The following is a 17,534-nucleotide window of genomic DNA, read 5'->3' as shown; positions in this document are numbered from 1 at the left end:
TGGGGGAGCTGCCTGAGTCTGAGAACATGCTGAGTACTAAGACAGTGACCAAAGTATTTTGGAAGTTTCACTAATTGGGATTTGGTTCTATAATTTATTTTTGGCACTGAAAAAAAAAAAAAACCCACCATGCCTTCATACAGATTTTATATTAAATTAGCACATTATTCATAGAAATATCAGGTATACCCTCATTTTAAGTAAAGGTGATAAGGACTTCACTTTATATAAAAGGATTCACAGATTAGAGGAAAATCATCAAAAGATTCCTTTGAACATAAAAACTCCTCCTGGTTAAAGTGCCATTTAAAAATTAATGAATAAGTTAATGACTGAATATTCATTCAATTTCTACATATTATGAAAGACTTGCTTAAAATGTCTATTGAAATGGGGTTTAGTCTTAATAGGTGAAATGGTCATTTCCATAGTGAGTTAACTTGTTTTCCACTTCAAATTCTAAAGATTAATTCACAAATTAATTTAATAATGCATACAAGAAATCAGTATTCCATTTTTTATAACCTCAATTTGGTTATCTTTCTTCATATCTAAAATTGGTAAAAATTTTCCTCATGCCCAGGCACAGGTATCAACTTATGATAAAAAATAAGGTAAGGTTTGTGCACAACCAAGATATGTGGTGGTTAAAATAACTCATCTTTTAGTATTCTGATTGCTACTTGTTTCTATAAATAAACTTCAGCAATATGTGTAGCCTGCACATTTGTGTACTAGGTGATAGGAGATTTCTGAATTAGTTTTAAAGCAACTGATCACACAGAACAGCTCTAAAAGGCTTTGAGTCACATAAAACACAGAACTTATTAAATATTATTTTTTTTCAGCACAGAAGCCATATTTTCTATTATTAAACAGAGAATTTTGATGCTGATGAAAAACAAACAAACAAAAAAAACCTCACACATTAAAAAAAATAAAAAAACATAGCACACACCAAATGTGTAATGCAAGGCTATTCACTTACTTGGTACTGGGCTTTTTTTGTAGGGCTTTATCCAGGATAAGAGATGGGGCACTCCTCCTCCTTTCTGCTAGTGTTTTCATTTTCTGTTGAGAAAAAAAAAAAATTAAAATGAAGACCATGTGACTTGTAAAGCCAGTAAATGCCAACTTTCAAACCAATTTAGCAAATTTTGTATTGCCTATCCTGGCCTCTTGAAGAGTCTGCAATCTCATTGTAGAGATAAAATAACATCTTAACTAAGATAGTAAGTGTCAAAAAGTGGTAGAGGCTTTAAATATTTTTTATAGCTAGAGAATAAGGAGGTTAAATGTTGATCAGGTATTTGGGAAAAGCATTATCATAACCATTATCATCCACTGTAGCTAATAGATATATTGTTTATTATGTTCCAGCCCCTCTGCTAAAGGCAAGACTGGAGTATCTCATTTATACTCCAAAATGTCATCTGAGTAACTCTACTGTCTCTCTTTCATGGGCAGGATAGGCGCCAAACTGGGCCTCAAGGAGAGTCAGGATTTGAAGAGATCAAGTAAAGGGAGAAAAAAAGAAAAACAAACAAAACACAGTTAAAGCAAAAGAGACTAGATTCTTATACATTTAATAGACATTTAAACTGAAATATTTATACATTTGGGGATCCCTTCTTCCAAACAGATTTTTTTTTTTTTTTGCTGTAACGTAAAAAAAGAACAAAAAGACTGTTTTGTTTTGTTTTTTTTCTTTTCTAAGTGGTATATAAACATAGGATTAACTGGATAATTCAAGTACGCTGTCTCAGAGGACCTACAGTTTTTGGTAAATGGGGATTTATTCAACCTGGATTATCCAGATAATCACCCTCTAAATTCAGTCTTACATATTTCACCAATTCTAGATAGAGTCAGTGGGCCTGCCCCTGGAAATGGATAAGTAAAATCACCAATATGCTCATCAACAGCCAGGAGTGAAGTTCAGGCTGTGGCCATTTTTCCTGCTCTACTGTCCCACCCTCTCCTGGCAGAGGTCTCACCTACCGCCAGAGGACCTAGGCCTGCCATCCTGGGAACCAGGTGCTGCTCTAGTAAGAACCAGAGAAAACTAACTGGTTCGGGATCAGTACCTCCTTACACTATTCATAAAGGAACTGCTTCTAGTAAAATCAAACCTAGATCCTGGCACAGGAACAGGGGAATAATCACCAAGTGAGAAGGGGATACCGGCCTTCTTTGGCAAAATTCTTATCCCCCAAATTCACCATGTCCCCAGGACCCCTCCACAGTTATTGTCACCAGCATCCTGCCTCAGTGTTGCTGTCTCCCCGTTAATCTTCTGGCTCACATGTGGAAACTATATGCGCAAACCTCCTCAGCATCGCTCAGACAGAAACTGACACAATTACATAAACCATGAATCAAAGACAGGAAGCCAACGGGTAAGAAAGAGAACACCGTTCTCAATCAGGAATTATTAACCAGGAAGGAGCTTCAGGGAAGGTTAAATTGTATACTTTTCTTGTTTACATGATATGTATTTATGCCTTCCTTCTGGAGAGAAAGCCCATGGTTTTCATCAGATTCCCAGAAAAGTCTGTGATTTTGATAACCTACGTTGTATCTTACAGCTTGTCAGCCCCACCCCACTGTTTCCATTACTCACATCTCTTGGGAGTCAGGGGGCTTGGTCTAGCCTAGACCCGAAGGTGAAATCCTCAGAAAATGTGCATGTGAACAAACTCCCAGATTCTCCTTCTCCTGGCCACCTCTGCAGTCACACTAGCCTTAGAATGGTGGATTCAGAAGAGCTATGTTCCTGCCCCAAGCCCCCTGACTCCCTTTATTCAGCAACTATTTACTATGCTTTGAACTTTGAAATGTGCCCAATCCTTTAAGCTTTATCTGGGCTCCTTACCCTCAGTTTTGAACTAGATGAGGGTCTGCCTAGTCTACCTTAGTGGAACCACCTTCCTGGATCTATCTCAGCAGCCTTGCTTCTGTGGCCCCTAACCCTCTGACACCACGGTCAGCCGATCTAAGCTCCTAACTGAATCTTCATGCATATAGGATTTCTAATTCTGAGCTCCTTGCCTTTCAGGTTTACAAGGAATTTAGAAATGTTCAAAAGACAGCCATAAATATGATTTAAAATGTTGGGGGAGGAAGAGTCTGTGAGAAAAGCTAAAATGATCTGAAGTTCTTCATTTGGAAGGAGAAATAATCTCCAAATTAATGCAGAATTATAATATGGAGGATGGAAAATGTCTTCCAAGGAAGAGAACACAGAAAGAAATGCTGCTAAACTGTAGGCTGAGAAACCATGTTGATTTTGGGTAGTGGTTCTCGAAAAATTTTAAAAAGCTGTGAATTACATTGTGCACATAATTTCAAGGGGTTCAGAGACCTGCATAACATGGATTCCTTAGGGATTCATGGACCCCAAATTTGAAACCTTCTGACATAAAGAAATCTTCCTGAGAGTGATGGCTGTTAAACATGAGAATGAATAATCAAATAAGGGTGACCAATTTTCTTCTGTAAAAGTGCTTTTAAAATAGGAGTTTCTTATGGAGACCTAATGCAGAGGTCCATATCCACACTAATTAGACCGTGTTTCCTGAGTTATAAAATTGTCAGATGTATGAGGAGTCAAATGCAGAGTGTATCTACCTCATCTAGTGGATTCATATGCAACAGAATGTAATCAAACTACAGGTAGAATATTACTTTTATTTGAGATCCTACTGTTTGTAGTAAGTCTCACCACTAATGAGATATGCAACCCAAGGCAATTCAGTCACTTCTATGGACTTTCATTTCCTAATCTAGAAAATCAGAGAATTTGGACTACACAGTCTCTTAGATCCCTTCTATTTTTGATATTCTCATGTTAAATGTCCACCGAAGATTTACCCTGGATATTCAAGGAAATAAACTATTGTTATGTGCCAATTTAAGATTCACAGGATTCATTCCTCTTGTAAATAATTAAAAGTCTTAGGGGCTCCTTGGGTGGCTTAGTCGGTTAAGCGTTGGACTCTTGATTTCAGCTCAGGTCATGGTCTCAAGGTCATGAGATGGAGCCATGCATTGGGCTCCATGCTGGGTGTGGAGCCTGCTTAAGATTCTGCCTCTCCCCCTGCCTCTACTACTCCTCCCAGCTCTCTCTCTCTAAAAAAAAAAAAAAAATTAAGAATGGCCAATATAACAAGAGTTTAATAAATAGATTTAGGTGTTAATTCATTAAAAATACACAGATCTCTTTCTTTTGTTCAAAAGTATAGCAAAACAAAGGGGCAATGGTGACTTCAAAACAAATTCACTTATCTATCAAAGAATCTGTTCTCAGGCAATAAAGAATTAGATTTTCTTTTTTGTTTATAACAACTGTGTGAAATATAATACGTGGAAATAGAGACTGTGATTCCTCTACAAAGAGATTACTGTGTAGGCCTGTCAGGACAGGTTGAGGCTAAGCCTGTATGAGCACCAACAAATTTCAGTTGTTCAGTGACAGTAAAAACTATGATTCTTTGCCTCACAGAAAACAGAGGGTAGGTTTAAAACAGTGCTTTTTGTTGTTACTGTTAGCTTAAAAATCACAACGTACAGTATGATTTTTCAGAATGCCCACATGCTTGATGTTCGTATGTAGATGACCTCACAAATACTAGGTGCCATTCTGAAACGGAATATTTTTAAAGAGGTAATCTGTTTTTTCCTTCTTTTTTTTTTTAAGAGAGGGAGTGAGGGGGGAGAAAAAGGGGAGGAGCCAAGGGAGAGGGAGAGAGAGAACCTCAAGCAGGCTCCGTGCTCAGTGCAGAGCCCAATGAGGGGCTTAATCTCATGACCCTGAGATGATGACCTGAGCCAAAACCAAGAGCGCGATACTTAACTGACTGAGCCACCCAGGAGCCCCAGTAATCTCTTTTTTCTAAATTGACAAACTACATATTAGGTTAAAAAATTAATTCCATTAAAATTTTGGAAATGATTTTCTTGATACTGTACCACTTACCTAGTCTTCAAGGGCCCAAAAAACGAAACAAGATTTTTATATGAGCTACAAAACAAACATGAAGTCGCATTTATTTACCCCTCCACTTCTAATTGGGAAAGATAAAGAGGACCTTGGAAGAAGTTGTAAAAGGGAATAAATGTGATTACATTTTTAAAATGGCTGTGTTTTCACTAACAGCAATTTATCAGGGAAGTATAACACGAACAGAAGAAAGTCATTAGATCTTTGATTTTCTGAGCTGTCTCTTCTGCAGTTATATTTGGTAATAAAGGCAAAGACCTACTCTGCCAAAAAGTAAAATAGAGGTCATAACTGAAAATGAGAACCAAATGCCTATAATTCATTTTTAAAAACATTTCAAAAGTAGCAAAATTGCAGCTACATTACCAGCTAATCTGCAAGTTGCTTTCCACTTCGACTCTTTTTTAATCAGTTGTATTAATTATATGTTCAATTCCCTGTGTTCCCATCTTGCTTCACATATTATGCCTCGGTTATGGCATTTCATATTATTTATATTTCTGTCCATTTCTAGAGAGCAGGGACTGTAACTTCTATCCAACTTTCTCCTTCAACAATTATTTACTGGAATTCTGCTCTATTGTAGGCTTCTCTTTGTATTCCCAAAGCCTAGTACAATGCCTGGTATAAACTATGTACTCAATAAATGAAGGTTTATGTGAATTTTAAAATCCACTATCCTCCATATCTATATCACTATCCCCATACACACACACAGGAAAACAAACAAACCTTTAAGGGGCTCTGCTTGAATGCTGTCATTAAGGAAATGTAAGCATTGCTATGGAACTGGATGGTGAAGAGTCATCCTTGTATATTGCAAACTACATCTTCTAACATAGTGCTGACATTTACCACTTTGAACTACAGGGTAAACATCTGATGATTGAAGTTAATTACCTGCGAACATATGGTGCAGGGACACCTGGATATATACATGCAAAAGAATTAAGTTGGACTCCTATCTCATACCATATATAAAAATTAACTCAAAATGAATCAAAGATCTGAAAGTAAGATCTGAAATTACAAAAAAATTTAGAGAAAAACATAGGCAGAATATTTGTGAACTTGGAGTAGGCAATGGTTTCTTAGACATGACACCAAAAGCACAAACAACAAAGGAAAAAGAATAGATAAATTGGACACTGTCAAGATTAAAAACTTCTAGGGGCGCCTGGGTGGTTCAGTCGTTAAGTGTCTGCCTTCGGCTCAGGTCATGATCCCAGGGCCCTGGGATCGAGCCCCACATCAGGCTCCCTGCTCCGCGGGAAGCCTGCTTCTCCCTCTCCCACTCCCGCTGCTTGTGTTCCCTCTCTCGCTGTCTCTCTCTCTCTGTCAAATAAATAAATAAAATCTTAAAAAAAAAGATTAAAAACTTCTATGCTTCAAAGGACACCATTAAGAAAGTAAAAAGAAGACCCACAGAATGGAAGAAAATTTTTGCAAATCATATGTTTGATAAATGATTTGTATATAAAGAATTGTTATTGACTTGTCACAATTAAAGATAAATAAGCCAATTTCAAAATGGGCAAAGGACCTGAAGGGACAGTTCTCTAAAGAAGATATACAAATGGCCAATAAGCACAAGAGAAGATGCTCAACATCATTAGCCATCAGGGAAATGCAAATCAAAACCATGAAATAACACTTTATACTCATCAGGATGGCTATAATAAAAAAGACATAAAAAGTGCCAGCGAAGATGTGGAACTCTCATAAACTACTAGTGGGAATGTAAAATAGTGCTGTCACTTTGGAACCTAGTTCAGAAGTTCTGCAAATGGCTAAACACAGTTACAAAGGATCCTGCATTTCCTCCCAGGTACATAAACAAGAAAAATGAAAACATGTCCACACAAAAACATGCATGTGAATGTTCACAGCAGCATTATTTATAATAGTTAAAAAGTGGAAAACAACCCCAATGCCCATCAACTGATGAATGAATAAACACATTGTGGTATATCCACATAATGGAATATTGCTTGGCAATAAAAGACACACTGACATGTGTAACAACAGGGATGAATCTTGAAAACATTATGCTAATTAAAAGAAGTCAGTCCCAAAGGACCACATGTTATATGATCTCATTTGCATGAAAAATCCAGAATAAACAAATCTATAGAAACTTAAAGTAGATTAGTGTTTGCCCAGAGTTTGGGGAGATAGGGCGATTGGGACATGATGACGAAGGGGTGTGGTGTTTCTTCTGGGGTAATGAAAACGTTCTGAAATTGACTGTGACAACAGATGTATAATTCTCTAAATATACTATGGCATATGAATTATATCTCAATAAAGCTGTGAAAAAGAAAAACAAAGAGCTAAATACCAAACTACTAAGCCACTGGGTTCCATCCCAGCAAACTGGCTCATAGCCAAGAGCCATTATTTTCTTTATTTGTATAATAATCATCTGTAGTACAATACAAGAAAATGAAAATTATTTGCTTTTTGTCCAATATATTTTTGTATAAAATGTTTAAGTGGCTCTCCATTGGAATTCCTCAGAGATCTGAGGAATATGTCCACCGATCGTCCCCTACTGCTCCAATGCCCGAGCCTTACCATTTTCACACAGTAAATTTTCAGTAGCAGTGTATTAAGTCAGTGAATTAACACTGCCCATATCTGAGAGTTTAAGATGGTGATACAAGTGTGCCTATGTAGGAAAATGAAACTGTAAACAGGTAGCTGAAGAAAAAAATTTTTGGTCTTTTATTTTCAACAACTCAGAAAACACTGTTTACATAAAAACCTGCATGTAGTCTCTCATTAGAAGTTTAACTTCATATCAACCAAGAGATACAGTACTATTTTCGGAACCTCTAAATCATTCTGAATCTGGTCATTCTTAATTCTCACAGAGATTATAGGAAAAAATGCCTATCAAAAGAAAGGAACAGGATAAAAGGTTTAAGTCAGGTGAACTGCAATTTTTCATCCTTCTGTTACAGTCACTTTAGGAAGAAAAACATCTAAGCATTTTAGCTGAATTTAAGTCAACTGTGCTGAAGTCACTTCCAAACATTTAAAATTAGCATAACATTAAAATGAGGACTTTGAGTGCTTGCTTCAGCAGCACATAGGAAAGCTTTTAAAGAGTTCAAGTTTCAAAGCTAGAAAAAAATCTAATCAAATTTACAAATTGGCATATTCAAATTTGACCATTAATGCTATTGTGGCTAGTCTATACAATATTGTAAGCGATGAACTGTTTCTTTCTTGTCTTCCCAACACATCTGCAGTATTTAATTTGTGGAGGCATACCTAAGAGACACCGGCTCTGCAAGGAAACAAGAGAATTATTTTTAACCCTGCATCCTGCTTTTAGGTCCTATTATCACAACCAGGTTTTGACCACTGGGTGAGCTGAAGCTTCTCACTATTGTCACTTTGGTCTGTGATGTGTGTGATCCTCTATTTACTCACAATCATCTCATCCAGAATCAATTTGAGCATTTAATTAAAACAAATGTCATCACAGCAGATCGTCATAGAAGGATATAGGTTCTTTTCTGAGATTAAGAAAGATACACTTCTACTTTTGGCTTCTTTCCTCCTTCTATGAGACAGCCACTTTGAAATAAAACAATAAACATGAGAATCTATGTAATGTAGGAGAATGGGCCCTGGGCTAGGAGACTCTGGACCTAAGTTCTGCACCTGGTTCAAGCACTTAACTTCTGAGTCCTCTCCATAAGATGACATAACCATCCGACCTACCACAAAGAATAGAATAAGATTATATGCAGAAAGTCCTCTGACATGGAAAACACCACGACAGTGTAACATACAGAGTGATGCTTTAGAGCTCGTAAGTACCGTATATAAATAAATAGGAGGATAGCAGAATTCCCCTTATACCTTATGCTCCGTTCCTCTGCCTCCGCCTGACCCGTGCAGGCTTCTGGAGTGTCACTGTGCGCCTTGATGTTGGCTGGACTTTCTTCTTTGGGAAAGCCACCAGTTTCAACCTTTGATCATGATTCCTTTTCAGCAGCACCTTAGAGTAGACAGGGTCAATCACCAATGCCCTGTCCCTAATAATCCCTTACAAGGCAGGGCCCATACAAGGTGATAAGATTTACACACCCATGACACACTCTGATAAACAAAGAGGCTCTCCGGCTGCCCTGGTAGCCATCTACCTGCCTAGTGGATGAAGGGCTGACTGTAGCAGACACATCTCTACCGGGAAGCTTGGGAAGCTCTGCCTTACAGCAACCTCTCACTCTCCTCATGCAGAGGGGAAGGGTATGGTCATCCAATCCAGAAACCATAATGGTAAAAAACAGAATGCATAAACTGAGAATGGAAAACAGGCCCAGGTCTATCCAGATTCAGACGCAGTATCACCGAGCAAAGACTACTGCCAAAGCTGCGGTTCAAGAGAGTCAATGCAGGGGTATTAGAGGAAATAGATTCTCTCCTAGGTGTAAATTAGGACCCAGGTAAACAAGGAAAGCAAAAGGCCACAGAGCAGCAGGGTTTTCCACATCTTTGAAATGTGAGCTGATGTGGGCACACATACATTCCATTTTCAGAGTCCACATGCAAGTGGCCAAACATCCAGAAATAGGTTTTACCTTTCAGTTGTGCCATGTGACAGCTGTCTGTCAAAATGAGGTCAAGGCTGCTCAGCACAGCACCGACACACAGTGCTGACAGGACTATGTCTGCTGTTGGTCGGATGTTTCTAATCTAAACTTGTCCTAGATAAAGAAAATCAGACTGAAACAAAATTATAAAATAAACTGGGCTGTGTTGCCTGCAAGCCCCACTATTGGTGGCTGACAGAAGGTAGTTTCCTCTGTCCCCTTTCCAGCCTCCCACACTGTAGCTAAGTCCTCCGGAGGTAAACAAAGGCTAACCCTCACCCCCATCCAAGGCTGCTTCAGAAAACCGGGACAGTTGCCAATACCAAAATCAGCATCCAGCCTGCAGGCTCTCTGCACACACCACGACCTGCAGAGTCCCTGCAACCTACAACACTTGTGATACCAACATAAAGAATGGGAGAGCAAACTTTCCCCTCAGTGAAAATGTCTTTCAGGGGTAGTATGCTCAGGCTACCATGACAGAATAACAGACTGGGTGGTCTAAACAAGAGACATCTATTTTTCAGTTTTGGAGGCTGGGAAGTCCAAAGTCAAGGTGCCAGCAGATTCAGTTCTTGGCGAGACCCTCTTTCTCATTTGTAGAAAGCTGCCTTCCAGCTCTATCCTCCTCACATGGGGGACAGAGACAGAGAGAGAGTAAGCTCCCTGGTCTCTTATAAGGGCACTAATCCCATCATGGGGATTCTGCCCTCATGATCTCATCTAACCCAGGGGGATTAGAACTTCAACATGAGTTTGTGGAGAGGGCACATTCAGTCCGTAATAGAGGTTTTTGCCAAATGCTCTGACGATGAGAGAGGTATGAGTCATGAAACCCCAATAAATCACAACAAAATGTACATACATTTCTTCAAAGCACTATGTATACAAGTTTATGTACATATAAGTGTGTATACATATGCATATATAACCTTGGTGTTAGTTATATACCCATTTATTTCTGTAATATTTTATAGTTTACAAGCTGTATTGGTGGCAATTTAAATTGAAATCTATTTTTAGCTACTGATAACTTCCAGGAAAGCAAGCTTTATAATCACATATTTTTGTTAAGTTGTTACGTGGTTCTAAAGATGTCTTTATTTTGAAAAGAACAGCCACCAAGTCCTGGATGGCAGGATAAGAACTTTGAAAGGATTCAGACACCTCAATTACTGAAGTCTCCTTTTCCGTAGGTGCCATCCAGTTGTGTCACCTCTCCCAGTCTACTGAACACCGGGGCTTAGGGGGCGGGAAGTGCCTTCCGAACACCACGCCCCTTCTGTCCTGCAGACCTTTCCCCGAGTCATAGCCTGGGACACCAGTGGAATCACAGACAGTGACAGACTGCTTCACAACCACCCCCACTTCGGAACCAAGAGCAACAACTGCACTAGTTAGTACCCCTGACTTGCGAATTTCCAGTCTCTAAGTTGCAATTCTCTATTTTAACTATTTTACTTAAAATTAATAATTACTTTTTACACAACTGTGTAAAAATAAGATTGTCTTTAAGTTTTGTTTTATAAAAAATACACTTTATTTTGTTCTAACATACGAATGTTAGAGTCACAAAAAATTTTTCTTTTGCCATGTTAAAATACACTATTGTGTTCACATTGTAAGTAAAAATAACTATGGAAGCAAGAGTTTTTTCCTACACTCAAGATTCATGACATAAAATGTTTTCTGAATTGAGAAGGTTTCAACTGGGTGTGCCAAACACGTGACTGTCCATAGAGGCACAGGATTCAGTGCACCCACACCTAACTCTGAAATACAGTTCTGTAAGTTTGGGGAATATGCCAAGCTTTCCAACAGCAAGCAAGACTCAGATATCAGCCTGGAAAGCAGACCTGGCTAAGGAACTCCAGAAGTACGATGAGTGCCTTATATAAAACTGAAAATGACAGATACCAAGGCATAAAAACCACACATTTCCAAGGTAATCAGACTAATGATTATGTCATTTATTGTCACTATTAGTTATATTTACTGTGGTGATTAATTTTATTGGTCAACTTGACTGTCCACAGGGTGCCCAGATTAAACATTTCTAGGTATATCTGTGAGGTATTTCTGGATGAGATTACCATTTATATCACTGGATTTAATAAGACAGATGGCCCTCTCCAAAGTGGGTGGGCATCAGTCAATCTCTTGAGGGCCTTCATAGAACAAAGAGTGGAGGAAGAAGAAATTCGCTCCCTTTTTCCTTCCTCACTGTTGAGCTGGGACATCTCATCTCATCTTGCCTCAGGACAAGATAGTGGTGAATTGAACTACCGACCTTCCTGGGTCTTCAGCTTGCAGATGGCAGATCACGGGACTGGCATTGGTCCGTTTCTCTGGAGAACCCTGACTAATGCATTTACCTAACATTTACCTAATGGCAGCAGTGAACATAACATTCACTGGTAGGTGGAGAAAGTAGAGATTCTGCTCCACAAAGAAGGAAATTACCTCTCAGGAAAAAAACCTCTCAAATGTGCTTTTCTCAGCTGGTTATATAGAATTCAGATCTACTCTCTCCTATATCTTATGTTACAAATAGTAACAAAAGCATCTATAATCTAGTTAGAAAAAGAAATAGAGTTGGAAGATCTGGTTCAAATTCCAGCTTTGCTGCTTACAACATGTGGCCTCAGCAGGGCTCAGTTCCTTCTTCTGTAGAAATAAGTTAATAATACTTACCTCATATAATTGATATGTATTATATATAATTAGGCATTCACTCAAAGAGGTTTTAAAATTTCCTTTTATTAACCCATAAATTATAAACATTAAATTCTTATCTTTCTGCTCAAGTTTCTACCTTATTTGATATTTATGACCTCAAGAATAACTACTTTGAAGGACAGTGTTATGGACTGAATGCTTATGTCCCCCCCAAATTCATATGTTGAAGCTCTAATTTCCAATGCGATGGTACTAGGAGGCAGGGGTCTTTAGGAGGTGATTAGGTTTAGATGAGGTCGTGAAAGTGAGGCCCCCATGATGAGATTAGTGCCCTTACAGGAAGAGACCAGAGATATCGATTTCCATCTCCACCCCTCTCCCTCCCTCCTCCTTTCCCCGCTTCCCCTCCGTCTCCCACAAAGACACAGGAAGAAGATGGCCAACCACAAGCCAAGAAGTGAACCCTCAACCAAGAACTGAGTTGGCTGGCACCTAGATCATAGGAATTCAGTCTCCACAACTTTAAGAAATCAATGTCTGATATTTAAACCATCCAATTTATGTTATTTTGTTATGGTAGTCTGAGCTGAATAAGACAGATAGCATCCACTCATTTGCATGTAAATGTTCTTTTATCAAATTCAAAGAAATAAAACTCTTTGTATTGCTTTACACATCCTTTCACCTGGTAGAAGATACTAATTGGCTTCTGCACTTAAAAGTGCAGAATACGCTTTCTTTGATCCATATGAAACAACTTGTGAAATATACAAGATATGGATTATTACCATCATTTTACAGACAAAGAAACAAAGTACAGTCATAAGTTTGGAGATCACATCAGTGGTAACAGAGGCCATTTCTGATTAATCTAACTCAGATTTTGATAATTTCAGACTCTTCTGAGCCCAAACAACTTCATGTACCTGATTTTATCAGTTCACTTTGTGAATAACACAAGAAAAGGATTCAGGAAGATACTGGTTTAACCACAGGCATAATATTTGCTCAGTATTATAGAGTAAAACTAAAGCTGACTCACCAAGATGTTTCATTCAAACCCCAGCATAAGACACACACATGGCCAAAGCTGCCTCTCGGGGGTGTTCTACCTGAGCGGCTATAAACAGATTTGGACCCACAGCATGCAGAGAGACAAGACAGACAGCTGTCACATTTTAATATGTTGGAGCTATTTTAAAATCCTATTGCTCCAACTGACTTTCTGTGCCTGTAAGTCTTTCTTCCAAGGAGTTTTCAATTAGTATGTGAAAGCAAAGGGTCAGAGTGCTTGAGTACAACACAAATGATCCCTAATCGAAATTACTCTAATACGTGCTTCCATTTCATTTCATAAAAACTATTCTATCCAAATGTGGATATCCTCAAGAATACATTATCCAGAAGATTAATCCAGAATTCTATCCAGAATGCATTATTCAGAAGCATTATCTCTATGCTCCTATTATCTTTTAGAACCACATTTTTAGAAATTACTATACAGATCTATTGTGTATTATTCTGAAGAGTCTAAGTGACAGAAAATCATTGATTTCTAGAAATAGTCAAATTGTCTGACTAGTGAATAAAGGTGGATGAACCAGGTAGGTAATTCTGTTTCAGGTTAAAATACTAAATGTGGCTACAAAATAAAGAGAATAGCTTCTCACGCAGCCTCTACACACTGGCTCCTCAAACGCATCCTGTTCTTTCCTACCTCAGCATCTTCGGATAATTGCTCCTACTTCTCAAAATCTTTTTACAGCATCTTGTTTTCATTCATAAAAGAGTAAAGCCTCACTTAAAAGAGGCCTTTCCTGAAACCTTAATGCCAGAGTGGCCTAGCTCCATATCCATGTTTGTCTGTTTTTTTAGAATAGTTATCATCATTAATTTTTGTTATTATTGCTTGTGTCTCTTTCTCTCAACCTGTGCTGTCCAGTATAGTATCCAATAGACACATGTGGCAACTTAAATTTAAATTCAAATAAATTACAATTAAGTAAAATTACAGGAAAAAATGATGAATTGGATTTCATCAAAATTAAGAACTCTGTTCCTTGAAAAATACTGTTAAAAGAATAAAATTACCAGCCACATAATGGGAGAAAATATTTTTAAGTCACATATATCATAAAGAACTTGAATCAGAATATATAAATAACTTTCAAAACAATAATATAAAAACTAAAAATCCAACTGAATTTGGGCAAAATAATTGAATAGGAACTTCACTAAACGTAACACATGGATGATAAATAAGCACATAAAAAGATGCTCAACACCATCAGTCCTTAAGAAAATGCAAATCAAAACCACAGTGAAATACCATATTATTCCCTCTAACATGGCTATAATCAAAAAGATAGTAGGTATGGGTGAAGATGTGGAGAAATTAGACTCTTATACACTGTTGGTGGGAATGTAAAACCGCTCTGGAAAACAATTTGACAGTTTCTTAAAAAGTTAAACTTACATCTAAAATATGACCCAGCCATTCAACCCCAAAGTGTTTACCCAAAAGAAATGAAAGCATAGGTCCATACAAAGACTTCTACATGAATGTACACAGCAGCTTTATGTGTAGTAGCCAAAACCTGGAAACAACCCGAATACCCAATTGTGGCCTCTCTACATGATGGAATACTACTCAGCAATGAAATGAACTACTGATATGTGCAAAAACATGATGAATCTTAAAATAATTATATTGAATTAAAGCAAAAAAATACATAGTATGATTCCATTTATATATAATTCTTGAAAATGCAAATTAATCTACAGTGACAGAAAACAGACCAGTGGTTGCCTAGGAAGGGGGAGCAAACCAAGGGATTAGCAAGGGACATAAACTTTGGGGGATGATAAATATATTCATTCTCTTGACTGTGGTGAGGGTTTCAGAAGTATATACATGCGCCAAAACTTACAGATTTATATACTTCAAATATGTACAGTTTCCTGTATGTCAATTATACCTCAGTGAAGCTGTTAAATTTTTTTGTTCCTCATTTGTACAGCCATATGTCAAGTGCTCAGTAGCCACATGCAGCTAGTGGTTATCAAATTGGACATTGTAGATAGACAGCAGTACCACTGGCCCAGAAAGTTCTCATCAACAGTAACGCTCCAAACCAGGGGTGAGCAAACTAGACACCAGGGACACACTGCCTGTTTTTCTAAACTCAGTTTTATTGGAACACAGTTATGGCCAGTCATTTACATACTGTCAATGGCTGTTTTCTCGTCACAGTGGCAAAGTGGGTAGCTGCAACAGAGACCTTATGGTCTACAAGCCTAAATTATCTACTATCTGGCCTTTTGAGAAAAGATTTGCTGATTCCGGTCTAAATCAAACACTCTGAACACTGGGGTTATACCTGTCCTGTTCACTGCTGTATAAGCCATCTAGTGTTTATTGAGTCCCTAATATGTGCGCTGTCCTAAGCACTGGAGAGAGAGCCTTGAACAGTACAGATGAGGTCCCTATTCGCATGGTTTTCACCATCTGGTGAAGGGTTCAGGTAATGGAAGAAGTCAATAAGAAACTAGGCAAGGATGAATGCTAAGATGAAAATAAAACAGAGGTACAGAGCATGACTGAGGGCGGCAACTTCCACTTAGGTAGTCAGGACAGGCCTCTGAGAGGACCAGACATTTGAACAACATGAGACAGTCAACACTACAAAGACCTGTGGCAGAAGCAGAGGGAAGAGCAAAACCCAAGGCCTCAGACTAGGAATGAATTTGAAGACCTGATGTGTGAAAAAGAAGGCCCATGTGGCTGGAGAATAACAACAATGCGGAAAAGGTAGATAAGATGGGAGAAATAGAGAAGACTAAGAAAAGGAGTCCGAATTTTATTCTAAATATGATGGAAAGTTACTACAGGATTTTAAGCAAGTGAGCAATATGATCAACTTACATTTTTAAAGATCACTCTGGTGCTGCTAAGTGGAAACTGGGCCAGGGAAGAGCAAGAAAGGTGTTAGACAAGTTAGGGAGTTCTGTAAAGGTATAAATGAGAGATGGTGGTGGTCTGGCTTGGGCTACAGTGGCAACAGTAGATGAAGTGGAGAAATTCAAGATATATTTTGAAGTAATAGTTGACTGGCCCTTCTGATGGTTGTGGCAGAGTAAGGAAATGAAGGAGTTGAAAATGAATCCCAGATTTTAGCTTGAACAATAATACTTATTGAGTGCTTATTATATGACAGTATTCACTCAATTCACATTTAATATTCCCAACAATCTTGAATAGATAAGTATTATTGTTATGTTCATTTTAGAAATAGGAAACTGAAGGTTAAGGTCAGAAAGAGAGGACCAACACAGTGGAGACTTGAACCTGGGTCATCACACTCCACATTTCACCACATTGTATGAAACTGCCTCCTTAACAGTAATTTCTGGGAATATGAACTACATTCTGGATTAATAGTCCTCAGGATGACTAGCTTTAAAGATGCTATTGTTTTGCTTTTTCTATTAAAGATCATCTTGTTTTCATAGAATAAAAGAAGTAACTGTCATCTATATACTTTTCAAAGCACTTTCTGCAACATTATCCCTTTGATTCCCATTTTACAAATGAGGAAACTGAAACAAGTCAAGTGATTTCCTCAAGATCATTAAGATAGTAATAGAATGAGAACTAAAAGCCAGATGAACTGACTCCATATAGTGATCTGGCCAATAAACTTGTCTTTAAAAATTTGGACCATTCAGAAAAAAACATGTTTTACATCACTATCCAAAATACACATACATATATGAAATAGAGAAAAAGAAGTAATACAAAACTCTATTCACCATTACTAATTTGCTAGGATTTCTTTTTCTATTTAATTTTTTTATAATTTTGATTGTAACTGGCAATTTAAACAATACTGATCCACACCTTGGTAATTAACACTACAACCACATAGAAGACTTTTTAAGAAATAAATCTCACAACTCACTAAAACTACCAAACAGGAAGAAGGCAAGATGGAACATAAAGATCAGTCTGTTGAGTATTTGGGTTACATGAAGACTGGTGTCCATAAGAGTGTAAATGGCGATGATTCCATGAACTATACTTTGGAAGTATTTTTTATTATGATTATTTTCTATTGCTAATATGGAGGTCTGAAATCAAGGCATGCCTGCTAACATTTAAAATAAGAGAGGTGCACTTTTATGGAAAAAAATATTAAAAGCAAAAGAAAAAAGCTCTTCAACATCATCTTTGACCCAAAGGT

The 17,534-nt window shown here is 37.8% G+C and overlaps 1 protein-coding gene across 1 annotated transcript in view; it reads right to left on the bottom strand.

Annotated features, from left to right (window-relative positions):
- ARHGAP20 (Rho GTPase activating protein 20) overlaps window positions 1-17,534 on the bottom strand; it is a 124,184-nt gene that overhangs the window by 104,414 nt on the left and 2,236 nt on the right. Inside the window, exon 2 of the mRNA XM_081797366.1 lies at window positions 989-1,071. Coding sequence (XP_081653492.1) covers window positions 989-1,071 — 83 coding nt within the window. The remainder of the gene's footprint in view (window positions 1-988; window positions 1,072-17,534) is intronic.

This window comes from Leptonychotes weddellii, chromosome 11, assembly GCF_054177405.1.
Source record: "Leptonychotes weddellii isolate Sample4059 chromosome 11, ASM5417740v2, whole genome shotgun sequence".
Classification (NCBI taxonomy): Eukaryota; Metazoa; Chordata; class Mammalia; order Carnivora; family Phocidae; genus Leptonychotes; species Leptonychotes weddellii.
The sequence above is the reverse complement of the archived record's forward strand: the minus strand, read 5'-3'. Positions and strand labels throughout refer to the sequence as shown.